Below are 26,854 nucleotides of genomic sequence, written 5' to 3'. Positions count from 1 at the left end.
GGCAGGCAGGGTAACCCCATTTCTTCTCTGCTAGAAACTTTCTGGACCAACCCCCAGTTCCGGCTGACGCTGCTGGAGCCTGAGGAGGAGGAGGAGGATGAGGAGGGGCCCTGGGGGGGCTGGGGGGCAGCAGGAGCGTGGGGCCCTGCGAGGGGGGGGCGCATCCCCAAGTGCACTGTCCTTCTGTCACTCATCCAGCGCAACCGGCGGCGCCTGAGGGCCCAGGGCCTCACTTACCTCACCGTGGGCTTCCACGTGTTCCAGGTGGGACCCCGGGGGGTCCTAGCTGGAGCAGCGGGGAACAGGGAGCCACGGAGGGGCTGGGAAGGCCCAGGGGGTGGGGGTTAGAGACAGAGGAGGTCCTTGAGGGCACAGACAGGAGGGGGGTCCAGCAGGGGTCAGAGACAAGCCGGGGCTTAACGAGGGTGTTGGGGGGGTGTATGGGAAGAAAAGCGAAGGAGGTGCGGCCGGGGCTCTGAAGGGTGGCCGCCACCACCGCGGGCCCCGACTCGCCTTGCTTTTCCTTCTTACAGATCCCAGAGGAGGTGGGTCTCAGCTGGGACCCCGGATCGCAGGATCACTCGGGCCGGGCCGGGCCGGCCCCAGGGGCTCGGACAGGCTGCGGCGGGAGGGAGGGAGGGAGGGAGGGAGGCGGGCGGGGGGCGAGGCCAGGCGGCGAGCCGCGGAGCTCAGCCGCCCTGGCCCGCAGCTGCTGGGCCTGTGGGACTCCCCGCGCAGCCGCGAGCTCCTGCCGGGCCTGCTGCGCGCCGACCGCTCGCCCTTCTGCGCCCGCCGCGACGTGAGCCGCCGCTGCCGCCTGCGCCCCGGCCACTACCTGGTGGTGCCCAGCGCCGCCCGCGCCGGCGACGAGGCCGACTTCACGCTGCGCGTCTTCTCGGAGCGCCGCCACACAGTCGTGTGAGCCGGGGGCCCCCGCGCCCACCCCTCGGGGTCCCCCCGGCCGGCCAGAGCCCCGGGCCCCACCCCCGACTCCCCCGCTTCCCTTGTGTCCTTGGCAGGGAGATCGATGACGTCATCAGCGCCGACCTGCACGCCCTCATGGTGCGAGGCCTCTGGAGGGGGGCGGGGCGCAGCGGGGTTGGGGTCCTCTGGGCCGGCACTGAGCTCCCCCCGCCCCACAGGTCCCCTACATTCCCGTGGAGCGGGGGTTGGAGCAGCTGTTTCAGGAGCTGGCAGGAGAGGTGAGGGGGCCCTCCCCTCCCCTCCCCTCCCCTCCCCCAGGACCCCTTCCTCATCCTGGGGGTCTCATTTTGCTTTAATTTCTCCCTATGCTTCAAACTCCTGACTCTCTACTCTCAAAATGCTCACAGCTCATCCCTGCCTCAGGGCCTTTGCCCTGTCTGTACTTCTGCCTGGACCGCCTTCTCTCCCTTCTCCCCTCCCTGTCCTGGCTAAGATCTTGTCTTTCTCCTCTGCCCTCCGCTGGAAGCCCTCCGGGATTCTCCCCCAGGCTGGTCAGCTGCATGCCGGCTGTGGCCTCCCACAGCCTAGAGCTTACCCCCCCCACTCCCAAGCCCTGTCGGCTCTGGGGACAGGTCTCTCTCTCCCCCTGGACCATGAGCTCTCGGTCTCTGCTCTGACCCCGGCACCGCCCAGCATGCTACTGGGGCCAGCCCCGAGCTGTGTTGAATGGCTGCCTGAGTGAACGGCCTCACACTGGCTCTCTCCTTGACCAGGAGGAAGCACTCAGTGCCTCTCAGCTCCAGACCTTATTAAGCATTGCCCTGGAGCCTGGTGAGTTGGAGACTGGGGTGGACCCCACAGAGCCCCCTAGGTGTGTTAGTCCATGATGCTGCCAGGAGTCAGGCCACGGGAGCCCTGGACTCAGCCTGACCGTGTCTTCCCACCTGTGGGTCCTGTGGCAGGACTCGTGGCCAAGGCCACGGCCACCCATAAGGCCCCCCCCCTTCCCCTAAGGGAGGCAGGGAGTGTAGCTGCCCTGAGGGGACTTTGGAACCCCCCTGCCTGGGTTCAGATCCCTGCTCTGCTAGTTACCAGCAGTCCCGTGGCTCCCTGTGCCTCAGTTCCTGCAGTGGGGATAGCCGGACTCCCTAGTACGCAGGAAGTACTAGGGGTTTTTTTGTTTCCTGTAGCCAGGGCCCATGCCCGGACCCCTGGAGAGATCGGGCTCAGGACCTGTGAGCAGCTGCTGCGCTGTTTTGGGGTATGTGAGGGGAGCAGTGCCTGGGTAGGGAGGGTGGGGATGTTGGGGCCTCTGGCCCCCTTCTGGGGATATGGATTTTAACCAGATGCCCCATCCCCAGAACGGACAGAGCTTCACCCTGCACCACTTCCAGCAGCTCTGGGGCCATCTCCTGGAGTGGCAGGTAAGGTTGGGGGTTTGGTGGGGCCACCTCCTCCCGGAGGGTGAGGCACTTTTACTGATCAGGACAGAGGTGCTCTGCGGGCTAGCAGGGCCCCAGGGGAGGAGAACGTGAGCCACATCATACCTTGGAGGGACAACTGGAGGGATCTGGCTGGGATGTCCTTGCCCCATCTGGCTCCCTGTGGTCCCTCTAGGGGCACTAAATAGCTCAGGGATGGAAAGCACAGGTTCTGGTCCTGGCTTGAAGTCCCAGCTCCCGGTTCAGCCCCTTTCTAGCTGTGTGACCTCGGGCAAGTCACCTCCCCTCTGAGGGGCCTCTGCTAGTGGGAGGCATTAATTCCCACTGCTCTGGATCCCTGGGAGGAGGCAATGGTCCAAGGCCTCCCTGTACTTGCTATTGGCTGAGCCCTCCCGAAGGCCCTTGTGGGTAGCATATTGGCTTGTCCTCATAACCCTATTCTAGCTGTTACTGTTATTCCCATTTTACAGAGCGAGCGAGGTAAAGCTATTGCCCAGGGCACCAAGTCATGAAGAAAGGGAGCAGGGGTGGAAACCCAGGCTGACTGGCCCTCTTCAGGGTGCATGGGGGACCCCAGGGGGGGGGTAGGACTGACCTCTACCTCCTGGCCCAGGCCACATTTGACAAGTTTGACGAGGATGCCTCTGGAACCATGAACTCCTACGAGCTGAGGCTGGCGCTGAATGCGGCAGGTATGTTGGGGAGTGGTCCCAGGGACGGGATCTGCTCCCCCTGCTACCCTCTGAACTCTCGCAGGCCTGGCTGGCTGCTCACCTGCTGCCCTCCACAAAGCCCACACCGTAGTTTGTTACTGGATACCCTTGGGAGAGGGAGCGGGGCCTCCTGGAGGGGGAAGATGGGGAGAGCCTGGGAGCTGGTATCTGAGAGGTCCCGGCCCCCCGGGCACTGTGGTAAAGTGGCCTGGGTTCCCATGAGCTTGGGTTAGAATCCTGCCTCTACTGACTTACTCCCTGGGGGATCCTGGGCAGGTGAGTCCACCTCCGTGAGCCTCAGTGTAAAATGGCTACCACCCAGGGTGGCTGGGAGGAGCCTTCGGAATGCAGCCCATGGGGCTCAGCGCTGGGGGGCACGCAGCTTCTGGTGACTGCATGCGGAGGGCCCGGGCAAAGGTTTCGGAAACCTGGGTTCTTCCAGAAAGAGGTAGAACAGCCCCACCCATCTGTGTAGCACAAAATCCTACCCAGGAGACAGAGCCAGGGAGCAAAGCTTTTCCTGGGCCCTGACCGAAGCAAGTGAAGTAAGTTCATGCACCGAGGGGCTGGGACCGGAGGGGGCTCCCAGATCCCCCACCCCCACCCCAGGGCTCCTCTGCCCCAGCCAAGCCGAGGGGGGGAGCGGGGGGGGGGGGAGGACAAAGAGGTGGGAGGGTGCGCCAGGCCGTGACCCAGTTTGAGAGGCAGGGAGGCCCTGAGGGAGGACCTCCAGCATCCAGAGACATGCAAGCAAAGAGGCCAAGCCAGAGGGGGAGAGATGGAGTCAGAGTGTTGGGAGGTGTGGCACGGGGACAGAAGTGGAGTCCCAGGTGGACAGAAGCAGAGGTGAGAGCGCGAGGGCGGATGGAATGTTGGCACCACTTGTCAGGGTTCCTGGGCACCTGGTGCACGTTCTTGGCGTTATTCTAGTCACAAGACTGAGGAAGTGCTCTTGGGCGGAGCTTGTCGCACTGGTGGTGCAGACAGACAAGTAGAACATCTGGGTCAGATGTCAGCTGGTGACACGCTATGGCGGGAAGAGGAAGCTGGTGTGTACATGGTGGGGGGGAATGTGTGGCTGGAGGCACAGCGGTCAGGGTAGGATCCAGGTGCCGTTTGAGCAGACCTGAAGGAAGGGGACTGAGCCTTGGGGGGACAGTGGCAGGTGCAGTCTAGACAGAAGAAACAGCCAGTGCAAAGGCCCTGAGGTGAGATGCAGCATGGGCCCTGCTGGAACAGCTTCAAGGGGCCAGTGTGGCTAGAGGACGGGGGTGGGGGTGGGGGTCAGAGATGAAAGATCCGTGGAGGGAGGCAGTAAAGCCCCATGAGGTCCAGCGTCAGGGTGCGTGGGGAGGCTGGAGCCGACAGCACGGGAGGTCACGCTGTGTACTGAGGGAGTACCGGGGAGCGGAGAGGCAGGAAGCAGGCTCCAGAGGGCCCTGGCAAGGGTGGGCAGATCAGGGTGGGGGAATCGGCAAGAAAAATGACCTGCTGCCACTCAGCCGCGCTCTGAGGCACCCACGTTCCCCAAACACCAGCTCTGCTCCTGGCTGTGCCGGCTGATGCTGGGGACTCAGCAGTGGTCAGAAATCCTTCCCTCCCCTCCCCTCCCACGGCTTCCGGGCCAGGGTCCGCCAGAGCCACCAAAGACAGTGACAGCTCCGAGGGGTCAGGGTGGGGACGGGGTAGGCACAGGGAGACATAGGAGGCGCTCCGGGCTGCAGGGGGTAAGAGCAGGAGGCTCGGAGAGGGCTTCCTGAAGGGGGCAGGGCGAAAGGAGTAGGAGAGTTCTGGGCTGAAGGAACATCACGTGCAAGGGAGGCAAGACAGAGCACAAGGTCCAAGTGCCGGAGGGGGAGGAGGAGGTAGACCTCTGCGCAGGCCACCAGGCAGCTAAGGACAGTGGGGGGCCCTGGGCAGGGGTAGCCAGGAACCAGGACCTAGTAAACCAGGTGAGGGATTTCCCGAATACCCAGGGGATCCCGGGCAGGACCCCGCAGCAGGGGGCGCAGAGTGGTCAGAGGAAGCTGAATTTGAGGGGGCAGCTGAGGGCTTCCTGCCCCTCCTCTGGCCAGGGTCCCCTGGCACAGACTCGACAAAGATCAGAACCGGGGCACAGACGGGTTTCAGGAGGCGGCGGAAGCCCATGACATTGTCCGCAGAAGTTTATCTGGACACGTGGGGGAGGAGGAGCCAGGCTGCAACCTTAAGTCTCGGAGGATTACTGGACCTCGAAGGAGGAGCCGTTGTTTTTGGCTTTTGAAAGCCTATTGCGATTTCTCGTCAGAGGTGATTTCTAATGTTTAAAAATCGTCTCTGATGTGAAGAAACGGACTCCATGTGGGACTGACAAAAACGTCTGGCTGCACAGAAATTCCTCCAGTGTCCATTCGCAGAAACTGGCCAGAATTTAAAGTCCTAATAAAGCAGCCATATATGCCGTTCTAAGTTCTCTAACAGCTTCCCCCAACATTGTGGGGTCAGGGCTGTCACGTGAGAAAAGGAGCACAGAGGCGTGAAGGGAGCTGCCCCGGGCCCCACAGCTGGGGTCCGAGCGGTGGGAACAGCACCCGCCCCCGGGGAGCCGGGCTGGGGCTCACGGGCACCCTGCCCTAGGCTTCCACCTGAACAACCAGCTGACCCAGGCCCTCACGAGCCGCTACCGGGACAGCAGTCTGCGGGTGGACTTCGAGCGCTTCGTGTCCTGTGCAGCCCAGCTCACCTTCATATTCCGTGAGTGATGCCCTGGCACGGGGACCCCGGGGTGGGGGTGGGGGGGTCTCCCTCCCACGAGCCACACGGGGTGCTCAACCCGCCCGCTCTGTGCAGGCCACTGCAGCCAGCACCTGGAAGGAGGCGAGGGGGTCGTCTGCCTGACCCGCAGACAGGTGAGCCCGGGCTGGGGGTTGGGGGACAGCTCAGGTGGCCAAGCAGGGGTCCCAGGAGACCCCTGCCTCAGGCCGGCCGTCTTCTCTCCCCCAGTGGATGGAGATGGCCACCTTCCTCTAGGATCTCTGCATGGAGCACCTGTGGCCAGAGGCAGAAGCATGCCAGGAGGCCTTTCTCCTCTCCCAGCCGGGACTGGGGTTTATTCCACAGGGAGGGGGGGGTCTGAGCACCAGCGCCCCCTCCGCCTCTCTGCCTGGCACGTGGGGCGCTGTCTGGTCCCAGCACTCAGCAGCGGGGTGAGGCCAGGCAGGTCCCTGCACACCTCCGTGCTTTGCCCTCCTCATGTATAAGCAGGGACGGGCACGACACTGTTCTTGTGCAGGCCCCACGTGTCAGCACTGGGGACAGTGCTGGGCCTCGAGCCGGTCCCCAGCGGCACTCATGTTTACACACTCATGGGGACAGGGGTCTCCCACGCCCAGCCTTGCTCTGGGAAGAGGTGCTCCCGTGGCTCTCCTAAGAGGCGGAGAACAGACAGGAGAGAGAGAGAGAGAGAGAACACGGTAGGAATCCTTCTTAAAAATATTACATGTTTTATTATCCTGTCCCCAGAAGGTGGTTTATCCAGAAACCGAGAAAAAAAAATAGAATAAACTCAAAAAAGGGGGGGAGAGGAAGGGAGCAAAACCCATCAACTAACAGGCAGCCAGGCCAGCAGCCCACCCTCCACCTCAGGAGGGTCCCCAGAGACCCATGCCCAACGACAGACAACAGAGAAAAATCAGTAAGGGGCTGGGGGGAGGGCAGCAAATCAGCTAGGTCTTCATTATGAGAGCAAGAGGCAGGGAGCATATGTTGCTAGGTGAATATATATTTATATAATAAATCCGTAAGTTAATAAAGTAAATAGTAATTCTCTGAAGGTTTTGAATTCTTTTATAGGGTTTTTTTTTTTGTGGATTTTTTTTGTTTTTGTTTTGTGTTTTTTTTTTGTTTTTGTTTTTTTTGGTCCTTAGAAAATCTGAGAGATACACATGTCTGGGTAAAGCAAGATGGGGGGCTGGCTGGGGATGAGAGGCTGGTCTGCCCAATCCTACTCCTCTGTTGCAGAAAAGGGGGGTGCTGAGTTGCACCCCCTCATCTCCTGGCAGTCGCAAGTGGGGGGAGAGGGAAGAAGGGAGGGGGCGGGGTCCTCTTTCCTGTCGGGCAGCTGTGTCGCCCTCTGCTGGGCCCAGGGCAGGCCCAGGCGGTTCCTGGACAAGGCACATAGGGCTTTGGCCTGGATGTGGGAGGCCTTGAAGGGACCTCGTGGGGGGTGGGGGAGGGGGGCGGGCAAAGGAGGGATGAGGTGGGGAGGGCATTCCTAGGACCTGGAGGTGACCTGTTTTGCTGTGGGAAGCCACTGTCCCCTCCGTATAGTTAAAAAACAAAACAACACATCATACATATTTACCAGACCAGAAGCGCTGACCCCGAGTGTCTCCCTCACCCCTATCCAGGGGGAGGGGGCCGACTGACGAAGAGAGAGGAGAGAGCCTGCCCCAGCCCCTCCCTGCCCACCCCACCCCCCAGAACAGACTGACAGAGGGCTTTGCATAGATACAGTCAGAGGAACAGGACCTGGGAGGCCCCCGCAGCGGGGAGAAGGGCAGAGGGCTCCCCCAGCCCCGCCTGGAGGCTGTGAGGAGGGGGCGTGCGGTCAGGCTTTCTCCGGGGGCGGGGAGGGGCCTCACAGGTCACTCTCGCCGTACAGGGCTGTCGAGAAGGACTTGTAGTCGAGGGCGCCGGGCACGGCGTCAGGGCCCTGGTAGGGCGCCATGCGAGCGATGCAGTACTCGGCCTGGTCCGGGGGCAGCTCTCTCCGCAGCTCCTCGGCCGTGATGAAGTTCTGGGGGGCAGCAGGGTGGGACTCTGGGCCACCCCCACCCCCACCCGCCCAGTCCTGGCTGCAAGGGCTCCTCCATGTCGCCCCACCCCGGGATGCCTCTGAGGTACCCTGCTTACCTTGTCCCCTGCCAGGACCTTGAAGGAGGCGATGACCTGGTCGGCCGTGTCTGTGTCGGTGGTCTCCCTTGACATGAAGTCAATGAAGGCTTGGAAGGTCACGAGACCGCTGTGGTTGGGGTCAACCACGCTCATGATGCGGTTGAACTCGGCATCACCCTGTGGGGGGGGGGGAGTGGGGGGGGGATAGGCGGCATTTGAGCAGGGCAGGGTGGCCAGCCGGGCCTGGCCCGCGGAACGGAGCCAGGAGAGCGGGGCCCGGCCCCGGGGGAGCACATGCCTGCAGGGGTTTTGGCTTCCCCAGGCCAAGGGCCCCACTTGCCCTGATTGGGGATGTGCTCCCTCTGCTCCTCCCCGCCCCCGTTTCTGGGAAGTGGGGAGCTGGGGAATGGATCAGGCAGGTCTACCGTTCCTCAGCCCTAGGCTCACGACTTAGCTCTGGAGGGTGGGGAAGAAAGAAAGAGAGAAAGAGAAAGAGAAAGGGTAGGGAGCCAGAGGCCTGACCTCCTCTCTCGGGAGACTTCCAGGAAAGGAGGTGGGTGGCAGGGGGGTCATCGGAGAGACCCCTGCCCAGCAGAAGCAGCGCAGATGGAGGAGGAGGGGGCACGGCTGCGCTGCTCTGCTGGGGGAGTAGCCCCGAGGAGGCGGGTGAGGAGGAGGGGGGAGGCTGCGCGGGGGCGGCGGGGGGGGGGGGAAGGAGAGGCCCAGCAGCGAGGGGGAGGCAGAGGCTGCATACCAGGCTGTATCCTGTGGAGATAAGCAGAGCCCTGAAGTCATCCGAGTCCATGCTGCCTGTCTGCTTCTGCTCGAGGACGCAGGGACAGCAGAGGAGACCAGGCCCAGAGAAGGCAAGAGGGGCCGCCCCATGTGCACAGCAGGGAGACAGGACAGTGGCGGGAGCCGGGGAGACAGAGGCGGCCCCGGGAGACCAGGTAAGGGGGAAGGTGTCCAGAGAGACACAGGGCAGGGAGGAGGCAAGAGAGCCAGTGAAATGGCACACACATGGCAAGGGGTGGGATGGCGAGAGGGAGGGGGACAGAGAGAAGGAGAGAGAGAAAGAAGAGCAGTTAATGCCACAGTCCGCTGGGGCCCAGGGGGGCGCATACCTGCCGGTCATTCTCCACGTCGTAGCCCAGGCTGATGAGGCAGGCCTTGAACTCCTCCGGCCCCAGCGCCCCGCCGTGGTCCTGCCGGGCGTCCGAAGGCAGGTGTGTGCGAGGGGCAGCGCGGAGACCAGGCCGGCGCGGAGACGTGGGGAGAGGGGCCGGGGTCACATGCAGAGGGCAGGGGGTGGGGAACACATCGGGGGGGAAACAGAGTTAGAGGTGACACAGACAAGGTGATGGCTAGGGACAGTGAGCAGGGCAAGGGGCATGGCGGCCTGGAGGGTGGTCAGAGGCCTGCCCAACGCCTCGGCCAGAGCAGGGCAGGCATCTCTCCTCGCCTCCAGGATTTGGGGTGAGAGAAGGTTACACTCCGTCCTATCTGGGACGGCAGGGTCCCTGCCTGACGGCGTGGAGCTGAGCGTGCACCCTCCCACCCACAGAGGGCAGGCAGATGGCGCGCCGGGCCCAGCAGGGCGGGTGGGGACCGCAGCAAACTCAGGCGCTCAGGGCCTTCCTAAGGGGCCTGCCAGACCAGATCCGGCGTTCTGAATCTTTACAACGCTCCGTGTACGCATGGACCAGATGCACGGTCAGGTCGCAAATCTCGGGTGTGCTGGGACTTAGGCTATCCCAGGGTCTCATCAGCAGGCTGGTGAGGACACATGGCCCCAGAGGCAGGACTTGGACCCCCCACCGCCACTTTCTCCTCCTGAGGGAAAGTGCCCAGGCTGTGGGTCAAGGGATGCACCTCTGCACCTGCTTCAGTGGCTGGGGCCTTGCCAGCCCGGGGAGTGGTGGCCAATACTCAGCACTGTGAGGTGAACGGACAGATGCAAGGACAGAGGGGGCAGGATGGGATGGTGACAGTGGGGAGGGAAGACGCCAGGGGCAGAGAGAGCTGCTCACCTTGTCAAAGTGGTTGAAGGACGCCCGGAACTCCTGCATCTGCTCCTGGCTGATGCCCTTGGCATCGCGGGTGAGGATCTGGTTCTCGACCTCATTGATGGTGCGGGCGATGGTGGTGAGCAGCTGCTCCCAGCCCACGCGGATATGCTGGGGGCGGAGCAAGGGCATGAGCACGGGCCGGGTCGGTGCAGGGACCCCCGATGCCGCTGCCACCAGGGACTTGGAGTCCGGCTCTCCTCGCCCCGGGTGGGCATATGGCCTGGAGGTGGGCTAGCCCTGACTCTCTCCCAAATGCCAACCCAGCCCCACGCTCTCCCGCGCGCCTCAGCCCCACACGAGGACAGAGGCACGGCCCCTCCCCACCGTCTCTGCCCAGCAGCGGGGTGACGTCACGTCTGTGTCTGCTAAGGGAAGCAGCTGAGGGCCGGCCCGGTCCATGTGCCGCACCCACGCGGGAACCGCAGAAATATGGGGGGCCATGTTTAACCAGCTCTCGGGGTGGGGGGGCACGACCCGGGTTTCTCTGTGGTATCACCGCACTTGCAGGGCATCAAGCGTCACCATGGACGAGGTCAGGCTGCCCAAAGGGTGACAACCAGCCCCGACACGTCAACCCGGCCACAGCAAGTGGGTGCCCGCGCTGATCTCTGTCCTCCGGCCAGGACGTCGCCACCGAGGCCACAGTGGGCAGGGGCCGCCCTCCCTCCCAGCTCTCCCACGAGTGTGTCCCAAGCCTGTGCTGTCTCGGTGATGGAAGAAATGGTGGGAAAACTGTGATGTTTTAAAAATGCGTACACACTTGATCTAGTCTTTTCGGTCAGAGGGACACAGAGGAGAGAGAAAGTGGCACACGCCTTTTCTACCAAGCAAAACCTGTTTGGCCTAGAGAGGCCGGGCCTGTGCTGCCACAGGGACCCTCTGGTGCAGGCAAGAGGGGAGGCTGGGGGCGCCAGGTGGCCCTACCTCCATGGTGTAGTTGGTGTGCTTGTTGTCGAAGATGAGGGCCTCCTGGATGAGCTGGTGCTGCTGCTCAAGCAGGTCGAGGTTCGGCTTATAGTCCACGATGCTGCGCTCGTACCGCTTCAGGTGGTTCAGCTGGTCCTCCAGGGTCCCGTTCATCTCGATGGAGATGCGCCCGATCTCCTGCATGGAAGACAGGGGCTGCTGGCTGGGGAAGGCCTCTTGCTGGTGTCCCCCGCCCCCCGCCCGGAAGCCTGCTGTTTGCGGACTGTCCCCTCCAGGTCCCCCTCCACTGAACAAGCTGCCGGGGGGGGGGGGGTAGTGTCTAGGCTGAGGCCGGTGAGGCCTAACCTCAGTGCACACCCCGGACTCCCTGTGAGGCCCAGGACGGCCACAGGCCTGGAAACTGAGGCCCAAACACATCAATTCCTCACAGTGAGAGGCAGGGTCAGGCTCCAGACCCAGGCCTGGCTGGCTTCAGAATCTGTGCTCCTGAGCACGAGCACCCGAAGCGTGGGTTCCCAGGGTGACCGTGCAGTTCAGCCAGCCCAGAGCCCCAGCCCGGCCCCGGCTCGGTGCCTGGCACGTAGTGAGCACTCTGGGAGGTGCACCCAGGGCTGCAATCAGCATCCTTGCAAACTTTCCAGGGCTGGGTCCCCAGGCTCACTGGTGAGCCCGCTGGAAGGGCCTGCACTTGGGCCGCCCTGGTCCCAGCAACACCAGGGCTTGCCATGGGGCTGCCACAGAGCGGTGCCCAAAGCATTTGCCGGGACAATGAAAAGACTGTTTCCATCCTCTTTTAGGGATGAGAAAACCCAGGAGCAGAAGTTAAACTGTACCTGACCTCCTGGTCAGCGGGTAGGGCAGAGCCGAGACGCGAACCCTCTCCTACCTGACTCCTCCACCCTGCTACCCTCTGGAGGGCGCTGCCGCTTCCAGCAACACAGTCACAGACCCTCCCACTCCCAGGGGGCGGCCGTCGCTCCCGGAGTGGGGCCCCAGGCAGACCCAGCAGGGAGGACCGGGGACCCGGCGCAAGGGGCAGCCGGCCTCCCGCTCACGGCGGCTCCTTCTCCACTCTGCCCTAAGAGACTCTCCTGGGCGCGGCCAGGCTGGGCAACGGGCCCTCACCTCCATCTTCGTCTGGATCCAGGGCCCCACGATGTTGGCCTGGCTGGCGAACTGGCGGCGGAGGCGCTCGTTGGACTGCTGCTTGCTCTGCTCCTCCAGGAGTGCGTGGTCCCGCTTGGGCACCAGCTGCTGCACCTGGAGGGGCGGGGGGGGGGGGGCCGGGGAGCAACGGCGGTCGGGTGGTGGCCCCTTGCCCGGCCAGCCCAGCCCCGGCCCCGCCGCCAAGCCCACCCACCTTCTCCCACTTGGAGTTGATGATCTGCGGGGTGACCGTGGTGTAAGGGTTGCTGCCCGACAGTTTGATGTGGTTGCTCTCGGCGATCCTCTGGGCCTCCTTGTGGATGGCCAGGATGGCCTCGCGCTCCCTGTCGGCGTCCGGCAGCGTCGACTTGAACTGGTCGTGGGCTGAAATCAGGCCCTGGAAGGAGGAGGTGGCATGAAGGGCAGCCCAGGCCCACAGAGGTCCCACAGGCGGCGCGGGTGGGAGCGGACCTCGATCTCCTCGATGGTGTGGACGATGAACATGTCCTGGAGGTCCTCCATGGCGCTCTCCATCCAGTTGTTGAAGGGCGCCGCCCGCTTGGCATACTCCAGGTGCAGCTGGTCGATGGTCTCCAGCTGCTTCTCCGTTTTCTGGTGCGTGTGGGCAGGGACGGGACCGAGCGGGAAGGTCAGTCGGCAAGCAGGTGGTTGGCGGTCCGGGGCTGGGTCGGGGGAAGCCGGGGGCTCCCGGTGTCACCCGCCCCCCACCGGCCCCCAGGGGCACAGGGCTCCGCGGGTGACGTCACCCCCCCTCACCTCCAGAGCTTCCCTGCGACTCTGGGTCAGAGAGCCAAGGGCATCCCACTGGTCGCAGATCTTCTGGCAGCGGGTGTTGACGTTGTGCGAGTCATAGTAGTCCAGCTCACTGCGGGCGGGGCACGTGGCGATGAGACCCGGCGGCGGGCGGGCAGGCTGGGTCCCCCTGGCCCCTGGTGCCAGGTCACCAGTCCTCCATCACTACCCCCCCAAACCCACGCCCTCCCCAAGGCAGGAGGAATGCAGACAGAGGGGTCACAGAGGGGCAGGGGGGGGTCCGTGCTGACTAGCTGTGAGAATCGCTGTCACGACATGCGAACGCAGGGACCCCCCCAGTGCAGCCCCCAACCGTGCCTGTGTCTGGACTGCTTTTGTCACCCCAGGGTCCAGCAGAGCACGCTGGCTAAACAATGGGCTCCTGGGCCAAGTTCCCTCGGCCTGAATCCCGACTCTTTGATTCTGTACTCGTGTGACCCCAGCTGCGTGAATTCCCTATTCTGGAGACCTCGGTTTTCCCCTCTGTGAAACAGGCGTGGGGTTATTCTGGAGATCCAGTTACTGAGTGCACGTGAAGTGCTGAGAGCAGTCCTGGGGCCTCAGTGCATAAATGCACCAACAGTGATTAAAAGGATTTATTTTAATAAACAAAGAAAAAATGAGTAGCGAACCCGCAATGTCATTCTAAGCAATTAATACTACATCTAAGAAAGAAGTGGGCTGATGCAGTGGTTCCTGGGCCCTCATGCCTCCCGCCCCTACTTTCCTCCCGCCTGGCCCAGGATTCCTTCCTCCTGGGCTCCAGACATTGGATTCTCTTAGCAGGAGGTTTCCAGGGAGTCGAGGTACAGGCGGAACCTTGGGGGCCTGGGGAGGGATGGGGAGCAGGGAACAAGTCTGGGAGGAACAGGACATGGGGGATGGGGCCGGGGACCATGGCTGGGCTCTACAGAGGGGCCGCGCAGCCTGAGCTGCATTCCTGGCTCAGCTGCCCCCCAGCGGGCAGTGTGACCGTGGGCAAGCCCCTCGGCCGCCCGGAGCCACAGTTCCCCTTCCTTAGCGTGGGGTTGCCGGGTGGTTAAAGGAGCCAGTATGTGCGCAGCACTGAGTGCTCTGAGCGCTTGTTGCTGCTCTTCACCAGCGCTCGGCCGGGCTCTCTCCTCAGGCTCATCCTGGCCAGCACCTGGCCCTCTGACTCATCTTTGGGGGAACAGAATGCACCCCCAAACCACCCTTCCTTCCTCCTGCAGTACCACTGTCCAGAAAAGCTGCCTCAGCAGCCACCTGCTCTCACCCGAGAGAGCGGGTGCCCCACGTCTGTTCCCGGTGCCTGGGCGGCAGGCTGGCCGAGGACCTACCCCAAGCCTGTCTCCTATCAGCGTCCAGGGGCTCGCCTGTCAGTGGCAGGCCATGCCCACATCCCACCTCCCACAGCCGCTCAGGGACACCTGCGCGTGTGACCTCACTCTGCTCCACCTGGGCGTGCCAGGCCCTGAGGCTCAAGCCTACAAGAGGATGCGAGACCCCAAGGGACAATGTCTTCCCATGACCGGGAGGTCCCCCGGGTAAGCAGTTGAGCACTTCGGCCTCTGGCTGAGCAAATGGAAACCCCCAAAGTGACTGGGCAGTGCAGAGGGAGGGAGTCAGGGAGGAGAACGGCCCTGCCTGGCGTGGAGCTCCACCAGGCACTGCAGCTGGGCCCCAGCCTTGTAGAAACAAGCAGAACTTTAGGGATGACTGGCAGGGTGGGGGGTGTCTGTGGAAAGGGCAGCTCCAGCCAAGTATCCTATTTTTGAGCAGACGGCTATTTTGGGAGCCATGCCGCCCCTCCAGGCCCTGTGGATTTTCCATGAAGTAATGGCCTAGGCCTCCCACTCCCTGGGCCCTCCCTGCTGCTGGCCACTGTGCTGGCGGAATAAGGCCCCATTCCCCGGCTCTGGAGGTTCGGTGTACTAACTGTGTGCGCGAGTTTATCTGACTGGGGCGGGAAAGGGAGGGCGAAGAAGCCGGCTGCCTGGAAGCTCGCACAATAAGTGTATTCTGAGCAAGCGAGGGAAGGGGCCCGGCGGAACAATGGGCTCTCTGTGCAGCCCAATCCCCTCAGGGAGGAGCGGGTGGGAGCAGCAGGGGCTAGGCCGCCCCCCACATCAGGGGGCCAGGGGGTCTCTCGTTGGTGTGGCAGGCAAAAGGTAGAGCCCCAGGGACCCCTACAGCCTAAGGCCATCAGGAAAGGGGTCAGAGACCTCCCTTCTGCCTGAGAAAAGAGGTCCCACTCCGTTTCTCATCTGGGGTTAAGACCAAGTGGGCAAGAGGGATCATCCTGTAAGGCCCCTCCCTGGCATCTGAAAGGAGACAGCGCGGGGGTGGGGGACGGAGAGGGCCGGGACACCCCCCACCCCTGGGCAGGGGCACCACGACCCCTCACGTACTTGAGCTCCTGAGCAATCGCGGCGATCTGCTCCACGCGGTCCTGGTGCGCGGCCAGGTCGCTCTCAAAGGCCTCGTGCTTGCGAATGAGGGCTTTGATATCCGACAGGGTGGCTGTCTCATAGTCCCGGTGCTTCAGCATGGCCTCCTTCCCTGGGGGTGGGCAGAGGGCAGGAGGTGTTTAGACAACAGCGCGATGGGAGTCCAGGGGGCTGTCCAACCCTAGAAAATGGGATTCAGACCCACATTCTGCCTCACCGAGGACGGTGCCATGGAGACTGGAAATTTCCAGAGCCCTTCTCCTTGCCTTTTCAAGGGATCTCTAAGCCCAACTATATCCTGGATGGAGCTAGGAGACACTGTGGGACTAGGGGGCCTGAGACCGATATCCCGATTCAACCTGTGTGTTCTAAACTTAGAGCCCTCTATCAGTGGACAGTAAGGACTGGAATGTGCCACCGCTGGAAAGGCGGACACCCATCCCCGGAGGGCCAGCATCTGGGGTTGCAGCCCATGCCTCGGCAGGGTGGGCGCAGGGGGAGAGTTCCAGTCAGAGTTTTCCACGGGCCCAACCCCTTGTGCCTGCCTCCCCGGCACTGGGGGGCCAGGCTCCCTCGGGGTGGGGTCCTGTCACACACCTCCGTGTCCTATGCCATCCTACAGGCCTACTATACGCACTGAGGTGGGGCCCACTGTCAGGTCCTTTGAAGGAGGAGAGGCACGCTATTATTAGTCCTGGAGCCTGGCTAATTATATACCCCAGGCCAGAAGCGCCAAGAAGACTTGTAACCATGGGGAGGTACTGCAGAGAACAGGGCGGGGAAAGGCCAGTCTGCGAAGGTGGCTGGGACCCCTGGCTCCTAAAGGTGCTCTGCTTCAGGTAAGCCATCTTGGGGGCTACCCCTGGGTGGCAGCTCAGAGACCCACTCCTCAGCTTGGCACCACAGCATGTGACCAACAGCTGCGGGCCTGGGGAGGCATGCGGCCTTTCCCCACCTGTTCCCTCATCTGTAAAGCGGGGCCGAGGCCAGCGCCTGGTCTCAAGTCTCAGGCAGGGCGGGCACGGAGCTAGTACCATGAGCATCTCAGCCACCCCGAGGACAGAGCCTGGCACAGGCGGGCAGGAGGCGGCAGCCTGGGAGAGAGGCTCCACAGGCCCACCGCCCCAGCCCTGGGGCAGGAGGCTTAACCACAAAGGCAAGCTTGCAATTCCCTTCACCAAATTGCTTTCTCCCAAGTGTGGGAACCCGAAATAGTAGGTTACCACTTCTCTGCCTCAGCAGAGTTCAGCAAGGGAGCTGGCAAGGGGGGCCCTGGGGAGAGTCAGGAGGAGATGCCCGTGGCCACAGATGCCTTGGATTCAGGCCAAGGGGCAGTCACAGTGGGGATGCAGAGGCTCATTTTCATTTTTCCTCCCTGACAATCCAAAACCCTCCACACAGCATCCACACGGACCCTCGCCCCTGCGAGCTGTGGGGGACGGTGAGGGAGGCTCGGAACGATGGTGGCTCAGCCCTCTCTCTGGGCCCACCCCCTCCAGAGAAAGGACGCTGCTAGCATGGGATCCCAGGAGTGTAGAGGGGCCAGGAGGTCAGTCTGTCCTTCTGTGTTGCATAATTGGGTGGTTCAGAGGACAGAAGCTTCAGATCTTGGGAACAAGAGTGGGCAAGCCTGCCTGGGGGCTCCAGGCTGACATGAAGGGTAGGGCCAGATGCCAAAGTGCCTGCAGGGCAGCAGGGGTGAGGCAGGGGCCTGTGGAGGCCGCTGAACCAGTTGGGCCCTGGCTACCCACTGAGCCAACTTCTCCTCAACGCCTGTGGGGGAAGGCCAGCCCCAGTCATTCCAAGGGGAAGAACTCGGTGGGACCATCACACCCACGCTCCTCAGCCTCAGGACACCATCCCCCGGGGCCCCCTGCAGCTCCAGGTGATGGACCGAAAAGCTGACGACATGGGCCAAAAGCCCAAAAAGGGAAGTGCCCAGGGATGAGGCCCAGGGTCCGTGGAAGGACGGACACAGATAAGGACAGGAGAAGACCGCTGAGTCCAGGCAAATCCACTTACACACCCAAAGGCCCTCTGACGAGAGAAACGCTCTGACGAGGCTCCCTGGGCCGGGGCCAGCCCCCCACCCCCAGAAACTACTGGGCTCAGGGAAGAGCCCAATGAACGAGCAAATGAACTAAATGGCACCCCCCGCTGCCTCCAGCAAGGACATCCTGCTGCAAGGCCGAGGCGGTGCCTGCACCACCCGGCCCCAGCACACTCCTGAGCCGACTCCTCATCGCCTCATCCACACGCTCTCCCCGGCAGAGGAGGGATTGGGTGTCGCTCCGGGTGCCAGAAAACAGCGACCTGCACTAACGTGACGAGGGCGGCCGTGAGCGGCGCTGCAGCCAGGGACACGGGGGACGTGGGCCCGGGGCTGCGGATCCCGCAGGTGGCATGTTGGCAGGCCGGCAGGGCTGGGGCCTCTCGGTAGATCTCAGCATCTGGCCTGGGCCGGGGCTGCCTGTCCAGCAGCGGCAGGAGCCCCCAGAGGCTCAGTGAGGACCCGGTGGGGGACTGCGGGGTGGAAGGACGACACCACACTGAGCCCCACAAGAAGGCGGAACTCAGCAGGGCACTGTCGGGAAGGAGGCGGCCACAGGTGGGTGGGCGGGGGTCCTGGCTCGTGGCTTTCCCAGGCACCGGCCCATTTCTGAAGGCTTTCAGCGCCCCCGGGATTTGGAATCTCAGCCAAGGTGTGGGTCCTGACCGAGGGCCAGGGGCGTGATGGGAAGGAAGTAGGCAGTTGCAGGGCCGCCGAGAAACAGCAGGCACCACTGGTTGCCCTTCTGGGAGAAGCCAACCTGCCGGGGCCCCAGGCCCCTGAAGGGGAGAAAGAGCTCCTGGGGCAGGCGCCGGTGGTCAGCAAGCACCATCTGCAGGCCAGGCAGCTGAACCAGGAGGCGGCTGCCCAGCCTTGCCTGTAAGGACCATGCCCAGGCACACAGGCCCATCCAGCACGGACTCTCCTGGGTCAAGTCCATGGTCACAAAGGGTACAGGAGTGGGAAGGCGGGCGGCATATCTGAACACAGGCTTCCAGGGATGGGAGAGCCTGCCCTGCGCCCCCCACCACCCCCGCCGCCTTGACCTGGCAGGGGCACCATCCTCGGGGAAGACACGGCAGAGTGGAGAGGGACAAGGGTTCCCTTCTGGCTGGAACCGGGATGAGGTTCGGCTGCGTTCCTGGAGGACAGCCTCGGCCCTGCAGGGGCCTGCCTGTGAGTCGTCTCGGAGGCTAGAGCAGATGGGGAAGCTCAGCTCCCAAGTGTTCCTTCTGCCTGGGGCTGGGGGGACCCAGAGCCACGTTTCTGACAGACGCATCCCCAAGCAGCAGGAAAGGGGGTCTGACAAACAGACCCAACGACACAGGAGGGGCTGTGTAGGCACGCATGTGCTCGGGTGTGCGAGACAGGAACAGACTGAGGGGGCCGGAGGACCGTACCGTCGGTCCAGGCCTCGTGGATGGAGGCCTTCTGCCGGAACTTCTCTGCCAGGTGGTCGAGCCGCTCCAGCCTGCGGATCTCGTTCAGCAGCCACTCCTCGTAGCCCTTCTCGGCCTGCTCCAGGTGCTGCCAGCCGTTGTTGATGTCCTGCGGGGACAGAGACGACCGGCTCACAAAGGGGAGCCGGGTCCACCGGCAGGGTGATACCTCCCTGAGGATCACTGATGAGAAGGCAGGCGGTGGAAACGGCTGGGGTCATGTCTGGCCCCTGCTCTGCTAGATCCATGTGCCTGGACGGGGCCCAGCACATGGCAGGTGCAATCCATTCTGTGCGGTACATGAGTAAGTGACAATGAAGGAACGCCATCGCCAGCGCTACGGGAGCCAGGTGACCGTGCAGTGAAGACCGTCCCTCTCCTGAAAAGGGGCCTTGAGCACCTGGAGGTCCTGGAATCATGGGGATCCAGATTTAAACATCACACAAAATAAGGTGTGGTTTGCGGATGGGTGTAGAATTCTAGGGCGTGATGGCGGGAGGAACGTGGTGAAGAGTCAAGCGTACCTGCTACCACCCCTCCCCCCACAGGCTGGCTGGGGAGTCGGGCCACACGTCCCGGGCCCTGGCCGCCTGGCCGCGGGCACTCACCGAGACCATCTTGCCCTCGGAGGGCATGAAGGCGGGCCGGTTGCTGAGGCGCAGCTTCGTCTGCAGCGTGTTGAAGTTGATCTCCAGCTGGCACTTCTCCTGCACCTTGGGCGGCTTGTGGACGCGCCGGTAGTCCCGGAAGTCCTCCAGCTTCTGCTGCATCTCCTGGATGGTCTTCTGCGGCACCCGATCCTCCAGCCAGGGGATGGTGCGCCGGATCCACTCCAGGAGCTGCAGGCCCAGCAGAAGCCTCAGGGTGCTGGGGGGGCCTGGCCCCGCTCACGGGCACGAGGGATATGGGTTTTCCAGCCTCCCCGCTCCCCGGGATCACCCCTGCTCCCCAGCCTGACTTCTCCAGGATGCCCACTGGGATCCTATGGCTGGGAACTACGGGGATATGTGCACCCCTCCGAACCACTGTGCTGTTCTCTGGTTATTTCCTGTTCATGCCTTTGCTCCCGGGCCTCCTTTTCATATCGAAGCGAGGCGGTCTCAACTCTAGCACCCCTCCCATCATATCCCACCACACGACCCCCCCCCGTTGCCATGTTCACTGAGCTTGGCACTGAGAGAGACAGCTCACTGCTTCCTTGTTCAAGGGCCGTAAGCACCTCCAGGGCAGAGCCCACAGCATGCCGGGCTCATTCTAACGCAGCCAGCATGCCAGGCACAGGGCCTGGGATGGAAACAGTTTGACAGTAAAATTGGGGGGAAAAGTGCTATTTTTATGAGCCACTCATATCTGTGATAGAGGACAGATACAAACAAATGAACTGGACATTCTAGAACAATCCTTGGAAAGGAAAATCAGTTCTTGTCCAGCATAGATATGCTTGAAGAAGTGGTTCCCAAATGCCAAACTCTGGCAAAATGGGAAAACCAAGCAAAAAGGTATCTATGCGCCTTTACATCTTGATGCATGGTGCCAGTGGCCCTTTCCTAGGAAGCAATGGGGTTCCAAAAGAGAACCTTTTAACTTTTTCTTGGTGTTAGAAAAGATGGTGGATGGTGGTAATAGATGGAAGCTTTTTAATTTTTGACAATTTTTAAGTAGTCTCTACCCCCAACGTGGGACTCGAACTCACAACCCCAAGATCAAGAGTCATATGCCTCAATGACTGAGCCAACCAGGTGCCCTGCAAGCTTTTTCTTTTAAAAATATCCTTAACTTGTCACTATAGGTTGGCTGTCAACTACTTTCCCAAATATTCCTGGTTCATGACATTCCGAAGTCTGGGAACCACCAGTCTCAAAGAGCGGTCAAACTACTGCTCTCCGGGAGCGTCAACCTTTTTTTTTTTTTTCCCCCAAATAGAAGTTTTTAAAATAAAGGAGGGAATCCAGAAGAGATGTACTAAACACCCACGTTCCCAGTGGACTTTCCAGGTTCAGGCTCTGGAGTGGGGCTGTCTGGGTTTGAAGCCCAGCTCTGTGTTCTACTCGCGCGCCTGGTGCCTGACCCTCTGGGTCTCAGTTTCCCCACTCAGAAAAGGGGTGATGCGCGTTCCCTCTGCCCAGGGCTGCTGTGGAGACAGCAGATCCGGCTCAAGAAGTGTAGGCGTAGGGACCGCCGTGACGAACCATAGTCCTGTCACCGGCTCAGTTCCAGGGTCTCCCTCCATCCCACAAAGCCAGGCAGCCCGTGCGGAGGGCATGGCAGGTTTTTAAAAACCTCCCCCAATAAGTCTGACGGGGTGGGGTGTTCGGGAAACTGTCCTTGAGTACCTCTGTAGGAACCCGAGCTCAAGACCGCAGGGGCCAGGGAGCATGGTGACACCGCGGGTCTGACCCTTAGCCTTGTGAAACTAGCCTGGAAAGGTCACACGCTAGCTTGGCCACACTCCAGTCTGCAACCTTATACCCTTATCTAGGAAGGGTCCCCACCGAACCTGCCCGCCCTCTGCAAGTGTCACATGACCTTCGGCCAAGGGTAACCAGAGGCAACCGAATCCTCCCGCTCCGGTGAGGCCACCAGACTTACGTCACTGGCCAGCCTCTCATAATCTTCCATGAGGTGCTCATTCTCCTGGTTGACGGCCAGCACCTTGCAGATCCGGTTGGCAGCGGTCTCAGCCTGGGGCAGGGGAAGCGCCACGGTCAGGGGTGCCTGGGGGCTGGTGACCCTCCCTCCTGACAGGCTCGTCCCCTGAAAGCTGGCCCATCCACAGCCCACACAGCACTCGCCGAAGAAGGAAGGAGAGAAGCACAGCTCCAGCAAGATGGCACACAGAGTAGCTGTGTCCTGATGGGTTTGCCGGCGTCCCCACAGCTTACTGCTAAGGCACCCCACCCCCGCCCCCGCCAGAAGGTTGGGCCCCTTGGCCTGGACCCCGGAGGTGCCGAAGGGGGTCAGGGAGCCCTGGACTATGGGGGAAATGGATTAACAGGCCCACGGAGAGGAAGGCCGAGGAGTGAGGCTGGGTGGGGTCCTCCGCTGGGCCAAGCCCTGAAGGAGTTTCCCCCTAGGTGGGAAGGTCTGCTGCGGAGAGGCCAAGCGCCAAAGGGCAGTGGCAGAAGGTGGAGGTGCTGGTGCCCCCAGAGAAGTCTGCGCACAGCCGCAAAGCACACGTGTCCCCTTCTTAATCCTCCCTTCGGAGGTGGGTGTGGAAGGTTCATTGGGCAGAAGTCACAATCCACGGGGCAGAAGGCAGCGGTGGAGACTGTGACCAGTCTCTGCTCAGAACTACGGGACAATGTGCTGCCTTGTCCTGCTGGGGGGAAATGCAAGGAGTGGAGAAGAAGGAGAGCGAGGGGGTGCCACACGGGGAGAGGAGAGGCCAGGTACCTTTCAGGAAGCACAGAAAGGGTCCAAGAGGAGAAGTTGAAACGGCAACAGAACAGGAACAGAAAGAGTGAGGAGGGTCTACGGAGTGGTGGGGAAGGAAAACAGAGAGGCTTGGGGATGGCTCCAGACCCACTGGCCACAGGCACCGACGCCCAGCCGCTCCCATCCACACGCTGCTTCTGGGCCAGGCGGGGAGGTGAGGGGGGGCCGGCTGGGACTGGTGTGCGCACACACGCGCACACACCGCGCATTACACTGCAGGGCACGCACCGACGGCTCAGGCACTGCTCCTCAGAGATGAGGCTCATGAGGGCCTCGGCCAAGTGAGTGCCGGAAGCAGAACTAAGGTCCCAGCTTGGGGGGTGGGGGTGTCGCGGAGGTCAGTCCCTGACCCCTGACTTGGAGAGACAACAGGCACCCCGTGCTCAGATCTACCCGTGAAGGCGGGAGCTGCTAGTCAGAGGTGCTCTGCTTCACTGCTGAATTCCTGGCACCCCACTCAGGGCTCGGTAGGTTTTAGGTACTCGGAGTTGATGAATGAAGGAGCAAACAAAGGAATGAGGAACAAATGCTTAGTGACCAGAAATAAACGATCAGGAGAGAACGGGCATACTTCCTGCGAGGTCTGGAGTTCGCCCTGCGCTTATAAAACAAAACAAATGCCAGAGAGCACTCCTCCAAAACGCTGGACTGAGTCTCTGAGGACAAAGAGCAGCACTAATAAAAGCATCGCAGGACTGCCTTGAGAAGTAAACACAGGCTGGGGAAGCTGGACCCACAGCCAGAGAACCCTGAGCGTGGCACGTCCCTGGTGAGCAGGCAGCTCCCAGTAGCCTGGCCTTTCCTTCCTCTCTCACAAGAGGGGCCCAGCTGACTCAAACCCCCAAATGCTCTGGCCTGAGCTCTCCTGCCGCTATCTGCTGCCACAAATCCCTCAAGGCCTCCTAGCCTCCACCCCGGTGGAGGCCAGCGCTACGCCCACAAGGGCAGCTTGGGCAGGAGAGGGTGACGTGGTGGGCAGTGAGGCCGGCTTGGGCCTGCGGAGCGGTGAGTCCAGTGGCAAACGTGCTGCTAGTTGGGTTGGGTCTGAGTCCAGGAATCTTCCGCCACTGCCCGCCCCACACCCCTGCTCTCCCTGCCTGTGCCCCCCCCCGCCCCAGCAGAACTCTGCAAACACAAGCCCCAGCCATGCACTGGGTGGGCGGGGAGAGGCCACAGGGCTCGAAGGACCACGGTGGGCAGGGCACGCCCCGCAGGCCGCTCCGACCACCCGATCTCTGACTGAGCACTTACAGGGCTGGGCACTATTCTAAACGAAACCCTTCACCTACTTGAGTTCATTTCATCCTCGGGACAATCCTGAGACAGGAACGGGTAGGATCCCCGTTTTACAGATGGGGAGACTGAGGGGAAGGGACTCATCTGAGGTCACACTGCTGAGAGGTGACAGAGCAGGGACCAGGGCAGATGGCAAACAGAGGGCCCCTGCTGGCCCCGAGGAAGGTGCTCCACAGGAGACAGCAGGCACAGTCCCGGTCCTGTGACTCTGGGAACAGCTCCCCATCTCTCTGAACTCTGGTTTCCTCCTTTGTCACAAGAAGGTAACGGCACCCACCCTCCTGGGGCGTGTCCGGGACTGTCCTCGAACCTGTGCACGTGGACTCGTTGGAGGACTGCCCAGCATGTAGTAAGTGCTCAATTAACGAGAGCTTGTTTCTCCTGCCCTGCCTTGCCCACTTCTAACTGGTGACATGCAATCAAGTCACTGGGAGTTACACTGCTGCCCAAGAGACCGGGAGGCAGGTGGAGGGGACAAAGGTGCGCAGGCCTCCAGGCAGGGTCTCTCTCCCCAGGGCCAGCCGAGCGCCTTCTCGTGGAAGCAGACCACTGCCACTGGGCACAGACATCCCTGAGTGAGCTGTGTCCGCGGCCCTGCTGGGGATGGGGGCCCGGCAGGCTGCATGGGCGGGGTCGGCAGGTGCAGGCCCAGAGAGGATTGAACCTGCTTTCCTGCGGCGTCCGGGAGGGGAAGGAGCCGTGAAGAGGGCAGGAAAGGCCAGTGCTCCCCAGTGAGAGCACGCAGCCAGGCCAGCGGGCAAGCGGCCAGGCGCGGGTCACAGGAAGAAGGGCGGGGTGACCAGCGGCCAGGAGCACAGGTGCCCAGTGCAGCTCTGAGACACCGGGACACCACCACCGTCCTCACGGGGTGGGCTGCGTTCACAGAGGATATCCGTGGTGTGCTGGCACCGGGAGGTCACGAGAACCGTCCATCCTCACGCCGGGGAGGCCTGCGGGGTGGCCTGGCCAGGGCCCCAACCACAAATGGGTGGCGGGGACATGAGGGGGAGCGAGGGCACGGCTCCAGCCACAGAAGAGAGGGGCGCTCCCGCCCCAGCTCACCTTTTGAGCCCCCGAGAAAGCGTGGTAGAAGCAGGACACGTAAGTCATGATGGCTTTCTCATCTGGCCTCAGAGTGCCTACAATATCTGCGCAGAGAGAGAGAGAAAGAGAGAGAGAGAGGCAGGAGAGAGTGACAGCTGCAGGGAGGGCGGCCGGGGCCGGGCCCGAGGCTCATGCGGGAGGAATAGCGCTTGCTCTGGACTGGAAGCCAAACCCCGGCTCCGGCGGCGTGGGCACGTTTCGCGGGGGTTTTGTAGGGCAAAGGGGCAAGTCCAAATCAGTGGGTCCCTCTTCTAACCAGAGCTGGCTCTCGGACACTGGCTACTGGCTTTGGAGAGGAAGCCTCGTGCAGGGCCCGAAGGGTAAAGGCTAACCAATCTTTCTGAAAACATCAGTGAGATCATGTCTTACGTAACCAGCTACCACCCCAAGACAGACCGCCAAATGGTCTCCAGGGGCCCTGAGAATAGAACCCCTGATCCCTCACTACTGTGATTCTACACATCTTGGCCCTGTTACCATCTCCAACCTCATTTTTCTTCTCTCGGCTATTCCTTGAATATGCCAAGCTCATTTCTGCTGCCAGACCTTTGCACCTTGCTCTACCATCTGCCTGGGACGCTGTCCCTACTCATCTTCATCCAGCAGCTCCTGCTCATCACGGCAGGTGCCTGCAGGAAGTCTCCCGCCGCAGCCCCCAGCTGAAGCAGCACCCGGCATCTGTCCCCCACCATCCTGCCCCATGTTCTCTACTGTGCTCGTCACCACGTGAAACAACTTGATCTGTGGCCACGCCTGTCGCCTGTCTCGCCCACTGGCATGTCAGCTCCATGAGATCAGGGATCCTGCCTTAGTCCCTACTGTATGCCCCATGCCTAGAACAGAGTCTGGCCCAGACTGGGCACTCAACAGACACCGTGAGCAAAGACTACAACATGGGCAGGGCCGCCTGGAGTCGGGGGGGGCGGCTTCCAGTCGGAGAGAGGCCACTGCCGTCTGCAAGAGAAATGAGGTGAGCGTGGGAGGCGAGAGGCAGCAGCGGCATTGGGCAGTGGCGGCGAGGTGGGCCTGCCTGGCCCTGCCCGGTACCTTCTGCGCTCCCGAAAAGGCATGGTAGAAGCTGGACACATAGGTCATTATGGCCTTCTCGTCGGGCCGGGCCGTGTTCACGATGTCTGTAAGTGAACGACAAGGGTTAAACCGCCCAAGTAGGGGCGGGCGGGGGGGGGGGTCGCTCACTGGGATCCAAAGTCTCCCAAGGCCACAGGCATCCCAGGAGAAGGACCCTCAGAATGGATTCAGTGACCCCTGGTGACTCCAGTGGGCTTGTCCACACCCTCGGCCCCTCCATCCCCTGTGGTCTCTAGAAAGGCCAAGGCTGTGGGAACTGGATTAGAATGAGGCCACTTCCTCTTTCTGAGAATGGCCTCAAGGGGCTGCTGAACAGTCAGCCCCAGGGGCCACCAGAGGCCAGAGCCATGGGTCCTGGTTGGGGGCAGTGCACGGCTGGGAAATGGAGCAAAGCCGGAAAAGGAAAAAACAAACACTCCCCTTTTATGGGCTCCAGACTCTGAGCCTGGGGCAAGCAGGGAAGGCAGCCGCCTTGGCTGTCTGCAGGAGCCAGCCCTCCCTGGCCACCTGGCCTGCCCACCCTGAGAGAGGGGCAGGACTCGGGCAGGACTCAGGCAGGGCTCTGGCGGGACACTTATGCGGCCCCCAGAACCCATCTTCTTCAAGGCCCTCCTTTCCCGGCTTGCCCATCCCTCCCTGAGCCTGCCTCGTCTGCTCAGGCTGCTCCCACTCTGGCTCAGGGGCAGGACCGCTGTCCCTGGTTCGACCAGCTTCATTCAGCCTTCTCACTGGCACGGCCAGCTCCCTCAAGTTACCGCAAGACTTGCCCGCAGAACAGGGCGGTGACGGAACAAAAGGGATGTACTTACCCTCCGCATCCAACATCTTGGGGATGTCTAGGTATTTCTCGGCCACTTCGAAGGCATTGTTCAGGTTGGTGACAGGGTCATCCTGGGGGAAAGAGGAAGAACTGTCAGGGGCAGGACCGGAAAGCGTTCTTCAGGCAGTTCTCAGGCCCCTGTGCTGCGGTGGGGACACCCAGATAGTTGATTCCCACCCAAAGGAAGGCCTCTGGAAATCTTCATGGGGCAAACTGTCGACTTTTTCTCCTGAGAAAATGCGGCTGGGCTCTTTTCTTACACTTTCCAGCCCTCCAGACCCCA

At 62.1% G+C, this 26,854-nt stretch overlaps 3 protein-coding genes across 8 annotated transcripts in view; 1 reads left to right on the top strand and 2 right to left on the bottom strand.

Annotated features, from left to right (window-relative positions):
* CAPN12 (calpain 12) overlaps positions 1–7,544 on the top strand; it is a 9,846-nt gene extending 2,302 nt beyond the window's left edge. Inside the window, exons 2-13 of the mRNA XM_081807590.1 lie at positions 35–264; positions 534–545; positions 710–918; positions 1,020–1,062; positions 1,143–1,202; positions 1,698–1,755; positions 2,115–2,185; positions 2,286–2,348; positions 2,980–3,058; positions 5,696–5,812; positions 5,909–5,967; positions 6,062–7,544. Of these exons, the coding sequence (XP_081663716.1) occupies positions 35–264; positions 534–545; positions 710–918; positions 1,020–1,062; positions 1,143–1,202; positions 1,698–1,755; positions 2,115–2,185; positions 2,286–2,348; positions 2,980–3,058; positions 5,696–5,812; positions 5,909–5,967; positions 6,062–6,088 (1,028 nt within the window). The 3' untranslated portion in view covers positions 6,089–7,544. The remainder of the gene's footprint in view (positions 1–34; positions 265–533; positions 546–709; positions 919–1,019; positions 1,063–1,142; positions 1,203–1,697; positions 1,756–2,114; positions 2,186–2,285; positions 2,349–2,979; positions 3,059–5,695; positions 5,813–5,908; positions 5,968–6,061) is intronic.
* Positions 1–26,854, bottom strand: part of EIF3K (eukaryotic translation initiation factor 3 subunit K) — a 142,212-nt gene that overhangs the window by 49,087 nt on the left and 66,271 nt on the right. The gene's annotated exons all lie outside the window — the stretch shown is intronic.
* The window catches only part of ACTN4 (actinin alpha 4), a 70,854-nt gene continuing 50,538 nt past the window's right edge, over positions 6,539–26,854 (bottom strand). The window contains exons 7-22 of one of the 6 annotated variants that reach the window (XM_006739378.3): positions 26,561–26,642; positions 25,710–25,795; positions 21,417–21,509; positions 19,436–19,666; positions 18,789–18,936; positions 15,300–15,450; positions 12,874–12,982; positions 12,568–12,708; positions 12,311–12,493; positions 12,076–12,210; positions 10,948–11,127; positions 9,985–10,131; positions 9,079–9,159; positions 8,709–8,774; positions 7,973–8,131; positions 6,539–7,856 (exon numbers count right to left, since the gene is read on the bottom strand). In XM_006739378.3, coding sequence (XP_006739441.1) covers positions 7,698–7,856; positions 7,973–8,131; positions 8,709–8,774; positions 9,079–9,159; positions 9,985–10,131; positions 10,948–11,127; positions 12,076–12,210; positions 12,311–12,493; positions 12,568–12,708; positions 12,874–12,982; positions 15,300–15,450; positions 18,789–18,936; positions 19,436–19,666; positions 21,417–21,509; positions 25,710–25,795; positions 26,561–26,642 — 2,151 coding nt within the window. In that variant the 3' untranslated portion in view covers positions 6,539–7,697. Of the gene's footprint in view, positions 7,857–7,972; positions 8,132–8,708; positions 8,775–9,078; positions 9,160–9,984; positions 10,132–10,947; positions 11,128–12,075; positions 12,211–12,310; positions 12,494–12,567; positions 12,709–12,873; positions 12,983–15,299; positions 15,451–18,788; positions 18,937–19,435; positions 19,667–21,416; positions 21,510–24,620; positions 24,707–25,709; positions 25,796–26,560; positions 26,643–26,854 lie in introns of all 6 variants that reach the window. The other 5 variants (XM_031034587.2, XM_006739379.3, XM_006739381.3 and 2 more) reach the window with 5 other exon arrangements.

Source organism: Leptonychotes weddellii, chromosome 16, assembly GCF_054177405.1.
Source record: "Leptonychotes weddellii isolate Sample4059 chromosome 16, ASM5417740v2, whole genome shotgun sequence".
In the NCBI taxonomy this organism is placed as follows: Eukaryota; Metazoa; Chordata; class Mammalia; order Carnivora; family Phocidae; genus Leptonychotes; species Leptonychotes weddellii.
Note: the sequence above shows the minus strand (reverse complement) of the source record. Positions and strands in the feature narration are given on the sequence as shown.